The 18,152-nt window shown below is 33.8% G+C and overlaps 2 protein-coding genes and 1 pseudogene across 2 annotated transcripts; all 3 read right to left on the reverse strand.

Moving 5' to 3' along the window:
* Positions 1-1,846: 1,846 nt before the first annotated feature.
* LOC142555288 (ninja-family protein AFP3-like) lies at positions 1,847-4,757 on the reverse strand. Its single transcript, XM_075666091.1, has 2 exons — positions 3,413-4,757; positions 1,847-2,439 (listed from the first exon to the last, which is right to left on the reverse strand). Exons 1-2 carry the CDS (start codon positions 4,056-4,058, stop codon positions 2,033-2,035), a joined length of 1,053 nt encoding a protein of 350 aa, XP_075522206.1. The 5' UTR covers positions 4,059-4,757; the 3' UTR covers positions 1,847-2,032.
* Positions 4,758-8,502: 3,745 nt separating this feature from the next.
* On the reverse strand, positions 8,503-12,788 carry LOC142555289 (UDP-glucuronic acid decarboxylase 6-like). Its single transcript, XM_075666092.1, has 13 exons — positions 12,641-12,788; positions 11,794-11,909; positions 11,289-11,375; positions 11,107-11,194; positions 10,391-10,482; positions 9,996-10,060; positions 9,830-9,918; positions 9,677-9,754; positions 9,501-9,594; positions 9,293-9,359; positions 9,136-9,199; positions 8,999-9,039; positions 8,503-8,868 (listed from the first exon to the last, which is right to left on the reverse strand). Exons 2-13 carry the CDS (start codon positions 11,881-11,883, stop codon positions 8,683-8,685), a joined length of 1,041 nt encoding a protein of 346 aa, XP_075522207.1. The 5' UTR covers positions 11,884-11,909; positions 12,641-12,788; the 3' UTR covers positions 8,503-8,682.
* Positions 12,789-14,328: 1,540 nt separating this feature from the next.
* LOC142555290 (UDP-glucuronic acid decarboxylase 6-like) lies at positions 14,329-17,778 on the reverse strand (annotated as a pseudogene).
* Between the last annotated feature and the right edge of the window lie 374 nt (positions 17,779-18,152).

Genomic DNA, 18,152 nt, shown 5'->3' on the forward strand with positions numbered 1-18,152 from the left:
GCGTCTATCTATTGGTGATGTCTCGTACCCCTTAGAAATTAGTCTTACATTTCTCTATCGTCAGTCCTATCTTCAACAAAGATAATATTGCCCATTAAAAAATGTCTTTTAACTCTTTTACGGCCCATCCAGCCAACCAGATCAAACAGTACAACATCAACAACTTGACACACGAAAACTTCCCAAAAATTATCAATAATGTATATTCAAACACACTAGTAAAAATAAGGATTAGTCACTTTTTTTTAATTAGATTATATAGCTTGATGTTCGAAACAAAAAATGAAAGTGAATATAGTTATAGCTCTTTATCGGTGTTGTTTTCTAGTTCTGTTGGCTTTAATTTTTCATTTCTCCTAATAAAGTTTAAATATAATGAATAAATCCAACCAGAATAATTAATTAAAAAAATCCATACATTCAAATTAATGCACCGTGTATTATGGTCGAACTATGAAGGAATTAATGACTAACCCTTAAACAAATGGAGGGCACAGCCGAATAAATATATGCATAGCACAAATTAAAATTACGGAGGGAGTCAAAAGTAAATCTGAATTGAATTAATAGACAATTTTAATCACCGATAGAGCTAACGACTTGACAGATGATATCCATATAAGTAGTGCTTTCATCTATGATTGAATAGATGATTATGATTTCACACGTATCACATGTCGAGTGGATGAGAGCACTACTCATATGAGTACCATAAATATAACAGGAGCTAACAAATAAAACGACGGAAAAAACAACGGGTATATCCCGCAAATGTCAACAAACCACATATACCAAAAACAAATTCAAAAGGAACAAGGACGCACTATTAATTCTGGTCCGTTTCTTATAATAATTTGAGGGAGTCTCAATTATTTTTTTGTCGAGTAGGTCTTTTGTGAGACGGTCTCATGAATTTTTATTTGTGAGACGAGTCAACCCTACCGATCTTCACAATAAAAAAAATAATATTCTTAACATAGAAAGTAATATTTTCCAATGGATAACCCAAATAAGAGATCCGTTTCACAAAATACGATCCGTGAGACCGTCTCACACAAATTTTTGTTTTTTTTTTTGTCACCACGAAACCTTTTAAGAAGATTAGTAATTATTAGTTAATTGATTAATAACGATCATTAATCATTAAGGTAAATTTTTGATTATCTATATTGTCAGAATCTTAAGTCATTTAATCGGCACTTTAATCTTTCTTTTGTGAAGTGTTGATGTGATTTAAATACATTAACATCATATTGATTTCGTATCAACTCATATTAATGTCACATTAATGTCAAGTCATAATTAATAAAATTGAAAATACATAGATTGATAAACAGATATTTGACGGCATATGAAACAAAAATTTTAGAAAAATAAATAAATGTATTATACTGAAATTGCAGTTTTTCTTTGCAATTTAATAGTTTAATTGAAGATTATCTTATGAGAGAACTCGATTTTGTAAAAAAAAAAATTAAAAGAGTAAGTCTTTTGTGAGACGGTCTCAAGAATTTTATCTGTGAGACGAGTCAACTCCACCGATATTCACAATAAAAAATAATACTATTAGCATAAAAAGTAATATTTTTCATAGATGACCCAAATAAGAGATCCATCTTACAAAATACGACCAGTGAAACCGTCCCACAAGTTTTTGCCAAATTGAAAACAACATTTTCCTATACAAATAAAGTAGAAATAAAAACTTTATCCATGGTGTAAACTTGGTAAAAAAAAATTAGACTACACAGAGTTTGCTACACTAATGATTTTTGGATGCACTACTGAATTTTTTTTTTGTGTGTGGCTATTAGAAGTACTGAGTATGTGGAGATTCATGTGATAGGCTTTGCAGAGCAACTATTTATTTAGGAAAATGTATTTTTAGGTTTACAAGTGAAGTAGTTGTGAACTTGAGGATTTTTGTTGCATTACAGTTGGTTAAACATGAAGGATAACTAAAAATTTGTTAGCACAAAGGTCCTTTCGAACCATAAGAAAACCATTGCTCGCTCTGATCTCGACTCCACCATTACAGCAGGGAAGAAGCGTAGGAATTTACGACTATATGTTTGAGGGGATGATCCAGATCCGTGCCTCCTGCATGCCCGACGAACTCAGAAGGCGAATGAAACTTTCCACAGCAGATGCACATTATTCTAACTTCTCCTTTCCCGTATTTGTACAGTATTCCATCGACTCTTCTTCCGTTGGGACCGTCTCCCACTGTAAAAACACAAGGCATGTCCTCTATTGCATTTGTCCGGACTTTTCTTCCTCCGGTTCTGGAGGTATCAGACTTCTTAGATGGACTCGCAGATATGTCTGATCCGGTGGTTTTACTTGTATTTTCTTGAGATTTCGAGCTGGAAGAACAAACATCTTGGTTATGTACTTTCAACGGTCGAGTGCTGGTGGGACTTGGTTCATCGCTCGATCCTACGATAGATATTTAATGTAGAAAAAACATGTCAACAAAAAAAATTTGTGTTCTAGTTAATATGATAAATATCATATCAGGTACCTAAACTGAAATTTCAAATGAAGGAATGTATTAACAACATATGTTATATAAGTTATCTAATAACAAATTCTGATCCCGCATGCAACATTCCTTAATTTTAGCAGAAACCATGAAATGAATTTTTTGCCAGATAAAAGCACCTCATCACCTCCCGATAAGTGTAGGGCAGATTAAACGCGAACACTAGAGCGCAAAACAAAAAGATTTGAGATCATTGGTGCCACAAGGATAATACAGGGACATGTTCATGAAAAATGAGAGACAGAAACTAAATGTAATGTAACTAATCTTCAAACCTCAGAAACATATGCAAGAAACTGAATGGGAAGGGGATTGTCCATATATACAACTATCAAAAACTTAATCCAACAAATATGGGACATCTAACACATCTCTCACGTCCACGTAAAGTTTTACAAGATATTAGCGGGGTACCTCCTAAAAACTTAACCGATATGAGACATCTTTCAGTTACTATGATCGTTTAGCATCCACATTTGAAATCATATTAACTCTACGAAAACAAATCCATGCCTAGGGATGAAGAAGTGAAAGATCTTTAAAATTTTATGCCTGATCTTTCTTATCATTCGTATTTCGAAGTATCCCCTTGAGATCACAAAAACACACGGTGCGGCAAGAGAAACAAAGACTATAAATGATGAGAATCTGGAAAAAAATCCATGAATTCGGACAGAACATTGAATCTAAGATATATACAAAAACACAACACAATATACTTGAGAGGCTACAGTTGATGATAATTCATTTCTTCAAACTTCTACACAACAGGATCCAACCCATAACAACAAAAGATTAATCATCAAACATATGCAATCAGATCAAGAAATATATAGCCAGATATATATCTTCAAAAGATTAAATTACCTTGTCGAAATTTACCCTCCGAATCCGACACACACGACGAGCTTCCCGACCCCGGGGACGCCACTTTAGCCATAGCCACATCAGTTCCACCTCCACAAATGGCTCGTCTGGCCGCCCGAGAAATCGAACCAAAACTTTTGACTGCCGATTCGGCTTCCGAGCTCAAACTTCCACCACCAACACCGCCGCCAACATAAATTCCACCTGCTTCTTTATCACCCCTTAAAATCCTCTGCTTCTCAGACCTCCTCCTCTTAGCCTCCATCCTTCTCAATGTCTGCAATCCCTTCCTCTTCCTCCACTCTTCCTCAGTCTCCACAGGTAGTGAAGACGTCCTCACCAGACCCGTAATTGGTGTCGATTTCACATTATCACTATCATCTCTAACAACATGTGAACACACTGCTATTGAAGAAGACCGCACCAAGCTCTTGCAACTCTTGTCCACTCCAAATCTCCCCCCCAATGACAGCCCAAGATTCAATTCAATATCCTCACCCTTCTCTTCCAATACCTCGAATTGACTCACACTACCCCTAAACCTCTGCAACAAGTCCCTTGAATACTTGCTTGCCGAAACATCCAACGAAAGATTCTCCATATCACTTGTTGTCAATATTTTCGTGATAACATCACCATCCCCCATGGACAAGCATCGAAAAATACACAAGAAAAAACTATAGAAGCATATTTTCAACCATCAGGGTATATAGACACATGTTGAAGTTTCTCACGACATGATTCGCACAAGCTCGCATGGAATAATCTTATTTCTAACACCATGTTAGCCCCCGGAAGCTCCAAGATTCGATTTTGATAAAAAAAATTAAGCAAGAATTGAGTTACGAACACAAGATTCCACTTCACCAATGCTTCCCTTAAAAAGATCAGAACAAGAACTACTACTTCAATACAAGGAAGAAAACCAATGAATCAACTATGAAAATCAAGAAAAGCAAAAAAGGGTTCTCTCTAACAAAAAAAATAACAGAAGTAAAATATATATATATATATCTATTTTCTCTAAAAATAATCAAAATGAAACAGGGATTAATGACAGAGATGGAGGAGATGGAAAGCTTGTACGTGTGACAAACAAAACCAATGCTGGGGAGAGAGGAGGGAGATGGAATGACGAAAATGCCTGTGGCTCTGGGAGGTTAGTGTTCGAGGTACTAGGTAAAAACAAGTGGCCGGAATCGATAGAGGTGGAAATGCGACACGTGGGCGTGGATGAATGAGCCCTTGCAGGTGGCGTCGCTAGCGAAGTGAGCGTGGAGAAAGTGTCTGAAAGATGGGAGATTGTAGCCTGTGTGTGGGCTCATGGAAGACTGCGTGGGCGCAACTTTCTTTGATGTGGTGTTCCAACTTTGAATCGAAATATAATAATGGCGGATTTTACATACGGGTAGAGGTAGGGGTAGGGGTGGGCGTGGGGAGTGGGTTAGGGGTTAGGGGCGGGGTATGTGTGATGTGTCAATGCAAGATTGTGTTTCTTTTTCATTTCTCATATCTGTCATAACCCAAGGCGTGTGTTACAAAAATTGTGTGGCCAAGTTGTCGGCTCACAATATCATGAAAAATATAATATTATTATGTAAATGTTAAATAAATAGTATGTTTTCTATTATATAATCTTAGAGAAAAATTTGTGTGACACAATCTCATGGGTCGTATTTTATAAGACGGATTTTTTATTTAGGTTATCTATAAAAAATTATTACTTTTTATGCTAAAAGTATTACTTTTATTGTGAATATCGGTAGGGTTGAACCGTCTCACAGATAAAGATTCGTGAGACCGTCTCACATGAGACTTACTCATAATCTTATAGATTTATATTCGTAAGATGAGTTGAACTGATGTATAGTTGAAGTGAAAATTTTATTCGTAAAACGAGTTGACTTGATATATACGAAGTGAAAAATTAAATTTTTCACATAAAAAAATAACATTTTTCATGGTCGAACGAGAGATATATCTTAAAAAATTAATCTTTGAGATGATCTCACAATAGTTTTTGTGTTAAATAAAAGTTTTTTATTAAGCGTGAAAAACAAGGATTAAGCCCCACGTGAAAAAAAAACATTTTGAATCAGACAATAAATTTTGTCCGAGATCTGAAACCTTAATGATGGTGAACTGTAGATTATCGGCATAATTTTCGACAAAACACAATTGTCACAATTAAACGAGTGAATTTGTTGTTACGGTTTCCTGTTAAATCTTCCATCCAAATGCAGTCTTAATTAATTATAATATCACAAAAACTATAATGAAATCGTTTCATGTGTCAATTTTATTATATATATCTCACACTCGACCCAATCTATGAAATTGTAAGCAATACTTTTTTTGCTCATATTATCATACCATATAAAATAAATTCACACACAAAAATTGGTCAAACATGGTGAGACGCAGATTGGACAGATAGTTTAACTTTTCACAGCTGATAACTTTTTCAAGATAATTTTAAACGTGTCGATAACGGATTTAGATCCTCTGCTGTGTTGAAAACACAGCACTAAGTGCTGTGAACTTTTTACACGAGATGATCATGATCATCTCGTTTAATCTGATAACTTTTTAAATTTATCTTATATGACAAGATGTCCACAAGATGATCACGTGATCATCTAGTGTAAAAATTGCACAGTACCTAATGCTGTGTTTTCAACACAGTAGAGGATCCAAATCCGTCGATAACTGTGTCAAATTAGTTCCCGATATACACGTGTCAGTGCACAAATAATTCGGGTCCCCACTCAGAAGATTGCGTTCTTCCACCAGGTTTATGCGCTGGCTCGTTTCTCGATGCTTGTGTTGTTGATTCCATCTGTTTCGGCGTTGATATTTTTATTGATAAATTATATTTATAATAAAAATTAATATCAATAATATAAAAATAATATTTTTTTATGTGTGGTTGAAATAAGAGATATGTCTTATAAAATCGAATAATATAACTATCTCATAAGAGTTTTTGTGATTTTTTTAATTCATAATAATTGATTTTCTAGAAGGGAGTGTTTCTATGTATTAATATACTACTTATTCTTAAGGTTAAACATCCATTTATCCCATAGTTTAAGGTTTTTGAGGTTAGATCTCTTTTGCTTATTTCATATCAAAATGTCCTCTCATATTACGATTTTTCACCAAATTTTGTACCTGGCGTTATTGCTATGTTAGTAACTCAAGATTTTGGGCACATAAGTGTCACCTATTGGATATTTATCCTCAACTTTGTGTATTTGTTAATTTTTGCATAAAAATTAAATTTAAATCTAAATCAATTAAATCCAAGCCCAGAAATTTAAGAAGAACGAGGATATAATAAAAAGTCGTGAATAAATAAGATAACGTATAAACAAGGAGATCGTGGAAGGAAGGCAGAAGTTGAAGAGATTATGGACAGTGAAGAAAATGGGGAGTTGAACAGTTGAGAGTTGGAAAAACTATCTCAAGGGTGAATAAATGGAGAAACTAAGCAGCAGTAGGACACAGCTCAACTCAACAACACAAATTCTGAAAACTCTCTGCGAAATATCTAGTTTTTATCTTCAAGCAATTTATTTTTGAGTAGGTCTCTTGTGAGACGGTCTTACGAATTTTATGCGTGATACGCGTCAACCCTACCGATATTCACAATAAAAAGTAATACTCTTAACATAAAAAATAATATTTCTTCATGGATGACCCAAATAAGAGATTTGTCTCACAAAATACGACCTTTTCACACAAGTCTTTGCCTTTATATTTTAGCCTAATTCCAAGAATTTCACATATTTTTCATCCAGATTTCAGCAAGTTTATTGTAATTTTCATAATTACGAATTCATAAAATAAAATCATGTTGGAAGTTTGTTTTTTCAATTTCCAATGTTGTTTCAATCAATTTCCAAAATATATTAGTTTAAGAGATTAAAACTAACAATCTAATTTAGGATTCAAATCATTTGAATAGTTAGAAGTTAGATTTTTACTATTTTTCATTCTATTTGATGTTCGGAGCACCTAACACCCTCACAACTCAAAATATCATGCAATGAAGTTAGAATCATAAGCTCGTAGCCCGTGGTGACGTGTCTTTTTCTAGCAATAGACAGAACCGAAAATTATATAGCGAGTCATCTTACCAAAGAATTGGAAGTGATTTTCATAGCAGAGATCATGAGAAAGTGAAAAGATCCTAGTGAAAAATTGCAAGAATTGTATTGTCGTCTCAAAGTCAAATATGGGAAACTTGGAGAGTGGTACAACATAAAAAAATTTACCTAGGTCACTCCAGCACTCAAAAAAGAAGGTTGATAAGGAAAATGGCAGTTGCTAGAAGAGAGGAACTAGGTAAAAAATAAACAAGTCGGATTTGGCAGGTCGGCTACGGAGGATATGATAACTTACTCAGTGAAGATGAAGAAAAAAATATATTAAAACTCTTGATTTTAATGTGGGAAAGTTTCATACATCAATAGATTGCGCTACATGATTAGTAATATGGCCAGAAACATTCAAACTTAGGAAGGACGAGCTTGCCGAGCCGGTACGCAGGGAAACAATGCAAGAACAGTGTAACCACAATAAACTCCTTGATGATGATTCGGCTTTAGTAATCAAAGAAAAACTTCTAAATATGACAAAAAAAAGGTATTATTGAAGTTGTGTTCTAGGAGTTCAAGTGGGTCATAAGTAAGTCTTGCTGAAATTGGTTTTTGCTAAATATCGTATTAATCAAAGTCTTTAATAATATTTTCTAGAAACAAAAAAAAGACGCAGAAGAAATTCATCCTTTGAACTTTCAAAACAAAAGTCTTAGTCTCTATGTATTTTTGGATTTAAATACTTGCTACTAATTTTGGTCCACTGATTTCTGGTTCACCTGAATTCGGTGAGACGCACTTTAGTTTAAAAGTAATCTTACGCACTCCGCATATCGAGATTAGCTCTTTACTGTTCACGTAAGTGTAAAGCACCATAAATATTGAAAAGCCCTTTCTAAACACCGTAGTCGGTCCTAATAGGTTGGTGGCTTATCATTTTTAAATACATAATTAAATTATCAGAAGTAATATAGATTCTCCAAGAAATGGAAGAACTCGTGTTAAAATAGATGTAAAGATTTAACGCGACGACTAGATAATACAAGAACTCTGTAATTCTGTGTATCATCTACATCATCAAGTGCAAGAACTGGAAATATTACGCGAATAGTTGTTTATCAGTATGTCTAGACTGCAAGATAGAAAGTGGCATCCCAAAACAAGAACTCAATTTTTCCGAGGAATACCGAGCCTCTCACGAAAATCGCCCTCCATGAGAGGGATGCCTTCACGCAACTTGATCTTTGGCTCCCAGCCTAGTAACTGGTTTGCCTTGGTTATGTCTGGCTTTCTCTGCCGAGGGTCATCTGGTGTATTCTCCGTGGTTATCATTTTCACTTCTGGATTTATCATCTGCAACATCCAGACAACCGTGTGTTAGTTTCAGAAACATGCAAACTGGCTGGCTTGTTCTGAATTTACGCCAAAAAATTACGTCGAAAATATTTTAGCAAGATAGAGCTTGTCCCGGATTCAAATTTACCTCTTTCACAGTCTCGGCAAGCTCAAGCATAGTAAATTCACCTGAACACATACAAATCAGTTAGTTCTTTTAATTGAACCGAAAGTTGTGTTTTTAAGCGCCGGAATCTTGGTGTGACAATGAGTATTGATGTAAACCTGGATTGCCAATGTTGATCGGCCCTGTATTATCTCCTTCCATTAACCGAATAAGTCCATCGACCTTAACAAAAGAGATACATACTAAGACTGCGTTCAAATAATCTCATAGGCATTAATGATTGAATGGGCAAAACAAGGAGATATTCTATGTTACCATATCTGAGACATAACAAAAGCTTCTTGTCTGTGTTCCGGGCAACTGAACAGTCAAAGATTCGTTACTGCGAAGTTACATGAATATCAAATAATTAGCAAATACACTTGGCAGTATGCGGATGAAGAATATTCACGTTTATTTATCTTTATTCTTTATCAATCTTGGAATGTTTTGGAGACCAAAAAAAAGTACGGAGTAAGGTTACCGTATAGCTTGAGCTATGAAATTACTGACAACCCGACCATCGTCAATATTCATACGGGGTCCATAGGTGTTAAAGATTCTTGCAATCCTTATTTCTGTGTAAATTTGAAATTTCAATATGATTATACCGATTCAAGACGTTGAAGGTCAACTATACAGCGGCAGAGAGGTAAATACCAATTCCATGCTGCCTATGATAATCAAACATCAAAGTTTCCGCTACCCTTTTTCCCTCGTCGTAACAACTCCTAACTCCTGCAATGACACACGATAAATGGTAAATATGGTGCTTCGAGAAGAATGTAAGTATTCTTACTAAAATTATAATACCAATAGGGTTAACATTGCCCCAGTAATCCTCAGTCTGGGGATGCACAAGCGGATCGCCATAAACTTCGGATGTTGATGTCAACAAAATCCTATGGGGAAGGTGAATAAATTAAATTAACGGATCCATATTAAGTAACACCAAAGTAACACGGACGAGTTGTCGAACCTCGCTCCTACTCGTTTGGCGAGTCCCAACATGTTAAGTGTACCAATAACATTAGTCTTTATTGTCTGTTGAGCATCACCAAAAGGTAAAACAAAGAATATCAATAACAATTTCCACATTTTTCTCAATTTCTTATAAACGGTGATATTCCAAATTTGTAATAAATCTATTATAATCTGCTTTATTCCTCCAAGGAGAAAGGTTTAAGTGTCTAATGCAGCAGCTGCGAAGCCAGAAGTTTTGTGTGGGGGCCAGCATTAAAACTCGAAAAACTTAGACGTAGAAAAGGTAAAATCTCTGTACACATGATACATTACATGATACAAAAATGCACAAGTCTGATTTGGCTCCGCCACTAGTCTAAAATAGAACAAGAGTTTATCCAAGTAACTAACCTTCACAGGATTGTATTTGTAAAAAATTGGGGAAGCGGGACAAGCAAGATGGTATATTTGATCGACTTCAACTAACAATGGCTCTGTCACATCTGAAAAGGAAAAGAAAAAGAAAAAGATAAAAGGAAAAGGAAAAGCGAATAAAGAACAGTTATCAAGTAATTCATATTGAACTTTATAGCATCAAAGGGTGGAGAAATACCAAAATTTTCGGTACACCGAAGTTATAATACCAAAAAAACACCGAAATTTTCGGTACGATATGATAATGATACTGAAATTAACGGCGCGATATCGATATTAAATTTTGAAAATTTAGATATTCACCGAAATACAAAAACAATATTTATAAAAAAATATTATATTTTTAAGTAATGAAATTATGAATAAAATAAGAAAGACTCAAAATGACCAATTTTTAAAACTAATTCTATTCCCAAAAATCAAAACTGCTCTAGCCCTCATTTTCATTTTACAAATTAAGGTTTTATCGACTCTCGGTATACCACAAATATTCGGTGAAATTTTGCTACTTGTACCATTTTGAAATCGGTATATAAAAATTTCGGTACTTTATTGGAATAGTTTTTCCAAAACCGAAAATTTTGATGCGGTGTACATAACGAGTGAAATTTTTTGGTATACCGTACCGAATCACTCCTAATAACATCTGAAACAGGAAATATGATAACTAATGAACTCAAAAGAACTCCCACCATGCCGAATCAGCTCAAATCGAGGGTGACCAATCCATTGCTTTAAGTTGTCCTTAGAGCCAGTGAAGTAGTTATCCATGACAATCACCTGAATTAAATAAGTACAACTCGGGTAAAGCATGCACATTTAGGAAATGATCTTTGTCAGGGAGAGTCTAAAGACTAAACTACGTGGTTCTTACCTCATTCTTCTCATTTTCCATAAGCTTGTCAACCAAGTGAGAGCCAATGAATCCAGCTCCACCAGTAACCAAAATTCTCATATTTGCCTGTCGTTAAGACTTAATTGAGAATGTCTCGCATATCTAGTAACATTGACAAATCATGGCCAAACATGCGAAATACGAGGTAGACAATGGCAGAACCAAGCGATCGTGAAAATTTCTAATGCCCGAATAAATGTCAAACATAAAGCTTTTTATTTTCTCTTCCTTTTGCAGCAATACATTTTGACAACAATATGTAACATATAGGAGCAAATATCCCGAACGATAGATTAGCAACCAAAACAAGCAACATATTTTTATTCAACTTATGCTCCCTGCGGAAGTTTGATCCACATATAAAATCTATTTTTCATCGGTTTTCATTTATTCTTGTTTGAAATCCTAGTAGTGCAATTCAAGAAAGCACTAGGAGAAAAGAAAGTAATTCATGGTAATTTATCAAGCAACCATTGATCAAAACCTGAAAAAATTTAGCTTTCCTCAAAGGTGAAGGCTCCGGAGGAGGCTTGGTGGTTCCGTTGTTTTCTCCATGAGATATTTGATGGGCCATTAGTACTAAGATCCTTACTCGAATAGCTGAAATTCGATGCCAATTAAACAAAATAGCAATCTCCAAGGTAATCCCACATACCAATAACAAATTACAAACTAAGCAAGCATTATCAACAAGATTAATTGTTTGTTCAATAAAATCTAGAAATAAATGCATCATCAATCAAATGTTAATCAATAACATAAACCTTAATCGCAATTCGAAATCACATAATGAAAAAGACAATTGGTTAGTGGAAAGCAAAGCCAATTCCATCATCTTCGTAAAATTCCAATGCCACAAAAAATTTGAATATTACATATAAAAACAGAAGAGCTATGAAGCAAATCTTTTTCAAATTATCAAAACAGATCCATTAATCATAAGGAAAACACCCAGCTTCCTCATCATTGAAACACTAAAAACCAAATCTTTGAGATAAAATAAGATCAAATCAACTCCAAATCAGATCACACAACGAAACTGATAACAATAAATCTTCTACAATACTGATGCGAGTCAACCCATCGATCATCATATCACAAAACCCAGAATTTTTAAAATGTAGTTTTAGTTTTTTTGAAAAAATTCACAGATCCATTCAATTTAACGAATCGACACATAAAAAAAATGATCATTTTTTCAGGACCGAGTCTCGTACTCAAATGCCCACGATTTAAAAATAATGAACCCAGAAAGTAAAATAAAAACAAAATCAAGAAATTTAGAAGAAAGATATAATGCGGGTAAATAATTCCATCTCCACCGAGCTTACCAGCAAAATAAAAAATGGAAGAGAAAGATCTTGAAGATTACGCAAGAAAAAGTTCCATGTACATGTAATAAATAGGCAGTAGAGATCGATACGGCTGCGTGGTTCGATTCAGTTGTTTTTGGATGAAATTATCTTTAAAAGATTTTGAATTTTTTTTTTTGACGGTAAAAGATTTTGGAATTATTAAATCATTAAAGTAAATTTGATTAGTTATATTATTATTTTTTCAATCATATATTATATGATAATTCAATTATACTATATACGAATAAATTATCGAAAATTGAACTAAATATTTTAATGGTCTAATTCATGAAGAAAAAACATAAATGAATTGCAAATTTTTTTGGAATTATGAGTAATGTGGATTTCTGTAGATTTTTTTATAAGATTTTTATAGATCTTTGTAAATTTTTATTATAAAATTTTGTAAATTTTGTACTTAATTGTAACATATTATTCTTTTACTAATTTTTTGAATTAACAATTAATTGAAATAGATTAACATTCAATTTGAAACATTTAAAAAAATATATATTAATAAATAAATGTATTTATTTAAAAGTTAAATCATTAAATCTTTACATGTATATGTGTATGTGTATATATGTAGATTTGTATGCATAATGTACTAATATGTAAAAATGTATCATTGTACTAATATGTAACATTGTGCGAGATTATTAAACTATTAAAAATTAAGTGGTGTTATTTTTTGTATCATCTTTTGTTATTATTTAATATTATGGTCATTTTTATAAATCATAAATTAAAAATTACAAAACCAGTTATTAAATTAAAAATTCCCCATGATATTAAAATAAAAAATTATAAATGAGCAATCAACAAAAAATGAAAAATCTGAAAATGAAAAAATGTGAAGTGATAAATTTTGAAAATTAGAGAATGATTGAGATAAATGAGACTAGGAAGATGGGGAGAGATATGACGGGAGGTAAGAGAAAAAAAGTTGGTGTATAAGTCAGAAGTTTTAAAAATTCATCCAAATCTTTGGGTTGAACCAATGATAATTAAGTGGTGTTATTTTTTTTATCATCTTTTGTTATTATTTAATATTATGGTCATTTTTATAAATCATAAATTAAAAATTACAAAACCAGTTATTGCATTAAAAATTTCCCATGATATTAAAATAAAAAATTATAAATGAGCAATCAACAAAAAACGAAAAATCCGAAAATGAAAAAAATGTGAAGTGATAAATTTTGAAAATTAGAGAATGATTGAGATAAATGAGACTAGGAAGATGGGGAGAGATATGACGGGAGGTGAGAGAAAAAAAGTTGGTGTATAAGTCAGAAATTTTAAAAATTCATCCAAATCTTTAGGTTAAACCAATGATAATTTTTGACAATTCATAGTTGTACTCGAGACTTTAATATTTGTATGTTAGTGAATTTCGTTTAGTTATTAAAAATCTATTTAAAATTTGAATACATATAGATTTTTATAGAGTTTTTAAAAGTCGAATAGTACTTAATTTTTAAAACTCCATTTGAAAACTCACATATTTTCACAATAATATAAACTCACATATTTTCATATATTGTCAATTTTGAATATAAACCCTTATAGATTTATTTTTGGACTTAAAATATTTCTTCACCTTGTTAAATAATAAAATTTTATGAATTTAATCCAACACATACTTCCTCTTTTAAGCGAAATTAAAACTTGCTACGTGAGATTTTTTAATTAAAAAATGTAAAAAAAAACCCAAATAATCCAGATATCATTTTAAGGACATATTTTTTCTCAATATCAGCGAAAAAAAAAGGATAAAAAAATTATGACACCTAGCAAACCAAAAATAAGGTCTAAAAGCCGCATGGTAAAGAATTGTGTCCATAAATCTTCCGTGTAGAAGAACATTATGCCCCGAAAACATCAACCTAAGAAAGGCCAACACTTTCTTGAAATTGAAGCCTCTTGCGAAATTCCTCCTCCATCAGACGAATGCCGTCGCACAACTTAATCTTCGGTTCCCAATTCCTCCTTCGCCTTCCCTATATCCGGTTTCCGTTGGCGAGGATCGTCAGGTGTGTTCTCCATGGTTATGATCTTCACTCGTGGATTGATCAGCTGCAGCACACAAACAAGTTAATTATACTAAATAAATATCACTTTAATAAAGATTTGCTGATCAGATGTAGCATTACTGCTACTAAGAGCATGCCATATGAAAAAGGTTTTTTGACATCTGAATGAGGCTTTGCAAATGTAGCCACAAGGACTTAGATTTCATGTTTGTTACCTCTTTCACGGTCTCAGCAAGCTCGAGCATCGTGAATTCACCTTCCGATCAAATCGTCAGAGTCACGCAGTGGAGTGAAAGAGATGATAACAAGGCGGACTCATACAAAGTAGTCTGAAAATCAAGAAAATATGGCAACCTGGATTGCCAATGTTAATCGGACCGGTGTTGTCTCCTTCCATGAGTCGCATAAGACCATCAACCTTCAAGAAAGAAGTTCATAATCACCTCGTAAGAGATGTTAAGAAACACGAAAAATAAGACGCTACGCTAGTTCTCTTATACCATATCAGAAACATAACATAAGCTCCTCGTCTGAGTTCCAGGCAACTGAACTGTCAGATCTTCGTCACTGCGAGTTCATAAAAAACAAAAGAAGAAAATATTATCCTCATACAGAACAGGGTGATGGATGGTATTTAGGACCAAGATTCGTCTTCCTTTTTTTTTTTTTTTTTTTGCGAGAGCTGAGTACCGTATTGCTTAAGCTATGAAGTTACTCACAACTCGACCATCATCGATATTCATCCGAGGTCCATACGTGTTGAAGATCCTAGCAATCCGTATTTCTGTAGAACAGATCACTATTTCATACAAGTGTATGCATATGCCCTGTTGTCTTAATCTGTCATGTAAGAGTGAATCTGTTACCGATTCCATGCTGCCTATGATAATCAAACATCAAGGTTTCAGCTACTCTTTTTCCCTCGTCATAACAACTCCGGACTCCTGCAAAGCCATATCAAATAACAATACATCTCCAAGAATCGTGAAAAATAATAAAAAAATCCCGATTTCAAGCAAGGAAAAAGCTCGAAATGTAATAGTTGGTCCAGTTAACTGATACCTATAGGGTTCACGTTGCCCCCAGTAAGTCTCCATCTGAGGATGCTCCAGCGGATCTCCGTAGACCTCTGATGTTGATGTCAGCAAAATCCTAGATACATAGCACATGTTAGAAAATCGATAAATTTATCAAGAAACAAAATGGAAAACCAGTAGGAAAATTGAATGAGTTGCAGAACCTTGCTCCTACTGTCCTACACGCTTGGCAAGTCCCAACATGTTCATCGTCCCAATAACGTTTGTTTTTATAGTCTGTTCATTATAGAGAAAGGAAAGAAATCACCGCGTAAATATTTCATTTAGTCGATATTATCCATAAGAAAGACGAAATAACCAATAAAAGAAGAGTTTCATCTCAATGACTGGCCTTCACAGGATTGTATTTGTAGAAAATTGGGGAAGCAGGACAAGCAAGATGGTATATCCGATCAACTTCAACAAATAATGGCTCGGTGACATCTGCAGTTAGAAAGATTTGCTAATCGAAAACCCATATTGAGGTAAGCAACGCATTATACATGTGAAACAAATCCGACGTTGTTGTTCCAACATATGAACCAACAACAGCAAAGAATACTAACCATGCCGAATAAGCTCAAATCGTGGATGACCAATCCAATGCCTCAGATTGTCCTTCGATCCCGTAAAGTAGTTGTCCACAACGATCACCTAAAAAAGAACAAAAATCACGAGACATACGAAAATCATCAAACCTGTGTTTTAAACACAGGCTCTGACTGCTGGTACTGGAACAAGTTGTAAACATGCAATACCAGATACCTCGTTTTTTCCATTTTCCATCAGCTTATCGACCAAGTGAGAGCCAATGAATCCAGCGCCACCAGTGACTAAAATTCTCATGATTTCCTGATATCAAGATTCATGTACCAGGTATTGGTCCAGTGACTAGAAACAAAACATTAACAGAAGAAAATAATGTCTTTTAAGCTCGCCAATTCCGGGAGATCATGAACGACACCCTGCCCATTAGGCATTACCGGTTTTGAAAGACATGATACAGCAAGAAAATCCTAATACTACACTAAAACTTGATCGATGTACACATTTCCTTCATAGATTTTCGTGGAATTTTGTCCAAGGTATGTGTTAGACAAAGACTAAAAAAAAAACAAAATAAAAAGGTGTTTCTTCCAAATCAAATATAAGTAAAAATCATGCTGTTTTAACAAGCATCATTGTTAAACCTTAAAGAATTTTGCTCTCCTCAGTAGTGAAGGCTCCGGTGGTGGCTTCTTTATAACATGGTTTACTCCATTCTGCGCTCCATCGGCCATTTCCGCGATCTGGTTTTTAGGCTTCTGAGTTCTGTGTTAATTTGTCAAAATAAGCATAACACGCACACACAAAAGTTCAGGATGAATTATAACATAGAAAGTTCAATAGGATTACCCCACCCAAATCTTCCAAGTCTGACAGAGCCGCTGCTATTCACCAACTACCAGGGAACCTTTCTTCCATCTTTGGCCGGGGGCAAAGAGAAGGAGGCCATTGTTTAGGTCCCCAGAGAGCGGCGTAGGATTAGAGGGTTAAAAATCAAATCTTCACGGCAAATTGAGAGAGAGTTTTACTCTAATCCATATGCAAAGTTAATAAATTAAAAATCACTCTTTCAACAATCACAGAAGAGAAAATAAATATAAAATTCCATACAGAATCATCAAACGAGGCACAGAAACAGATCTCAACACCCAAAACAAGAGACGAAATCTCTCACAAACATAACAATGATCAAACTGTTACTTATCTTTCAATCCACGCAAATCTTTCTTATTAACAGATACTTGTTTTTCAAGAATTCCCCGTTCAGAAATCATGATAATATACATTAAATAAACGTGAAACTAAAAGGATTACAAGTACTTGTCCAGTATATACTAGAATCAAATCCCACCTTCAAGATTTATAGAACTAAACAAATATGCAAGTGAAGAGGAAATATAACTTGATCAAACAATAATAAAAATAATGCTTAAAACTTATGTTAGGAGAGAAACACAGAAAATCGTGAAGATTATTCAAAAGACAAGAGGACATGGAGATTTTGATGTTTCATCGTACCTTAAAGTTATGTCCGCTCAAAATCCCGGGACAGTTGGAGTTGTGGCAGAGACTTGAATACTAGTACGCTTATTTATAAGAAAAAAATAATAATGATATATTTATTAATATTACACCGATTTTTTAGGACAAAAAAATAAAATATAATATATTGAAAATTTAAATTTAATGATGTTTAGAGTCCTGGATGTGCATTAATTATAGTATACTGGTAATTTTATAATTTTTAGTCTAATTCTTTTGTTTAAACCGTTAATGAGATCCTACAATGGGATCTAATATCTTTGCTATAGGTCTAAGAGCAGTTCTCAA

The sequence above is a fragment of the Primulina tabacum genome, chromosome 9 (assembly GCF_025594145.1).
Source record: "Primulina tabacum isolate GXHZ01 chromosome 9, ASM2559414v2, whole genome shotgun sequence".
Classification (NCBI taxonomy): Eukaryota; Viridiplantae; Streptophyta; class Magnoliopsida; order Lamiales; family Gesneriaceae; genus Primulina; species Primulina tabacum.

Bases quoted from the DNA above. Each gene is read 5' to 3' on its own strand.
- LOC142555289 (XM_075666092.1), bottom strand. From the start codon at position 11,883: ATGGCCCATCAAATATCTCATGGAGAAAACAACGGAACCACCAAGCCT. The intron at 9,755-9,829 runs GTATTATAATTT...GTGTCATTGCAG, and splicing joins GGGCAATGTTAACCCTATTG to GAGTTAGGAGTTGTTACGAC. The intron at 9,595-9,676 runs GTATTTACCTCT...AAATTTACACAG, and splicing joins TCATAGGCAGCATGGAATTG to AAATAAGGATTGCAAGAATC.
- LOC142555288 (XM_075666091.1), bottom strand. From the start codon at position 4,058: ATGGGGGATGGTGATGTTATCACGAAAATATTGACAACAAGTGATATG. The intron at 2,440-3,412 runs GTAATTTAATCT...TATCTATCGTAG, and splicing joins GGAGGGTAAATTTCGACAAG to GATCGAGCGATGAACCAAGT.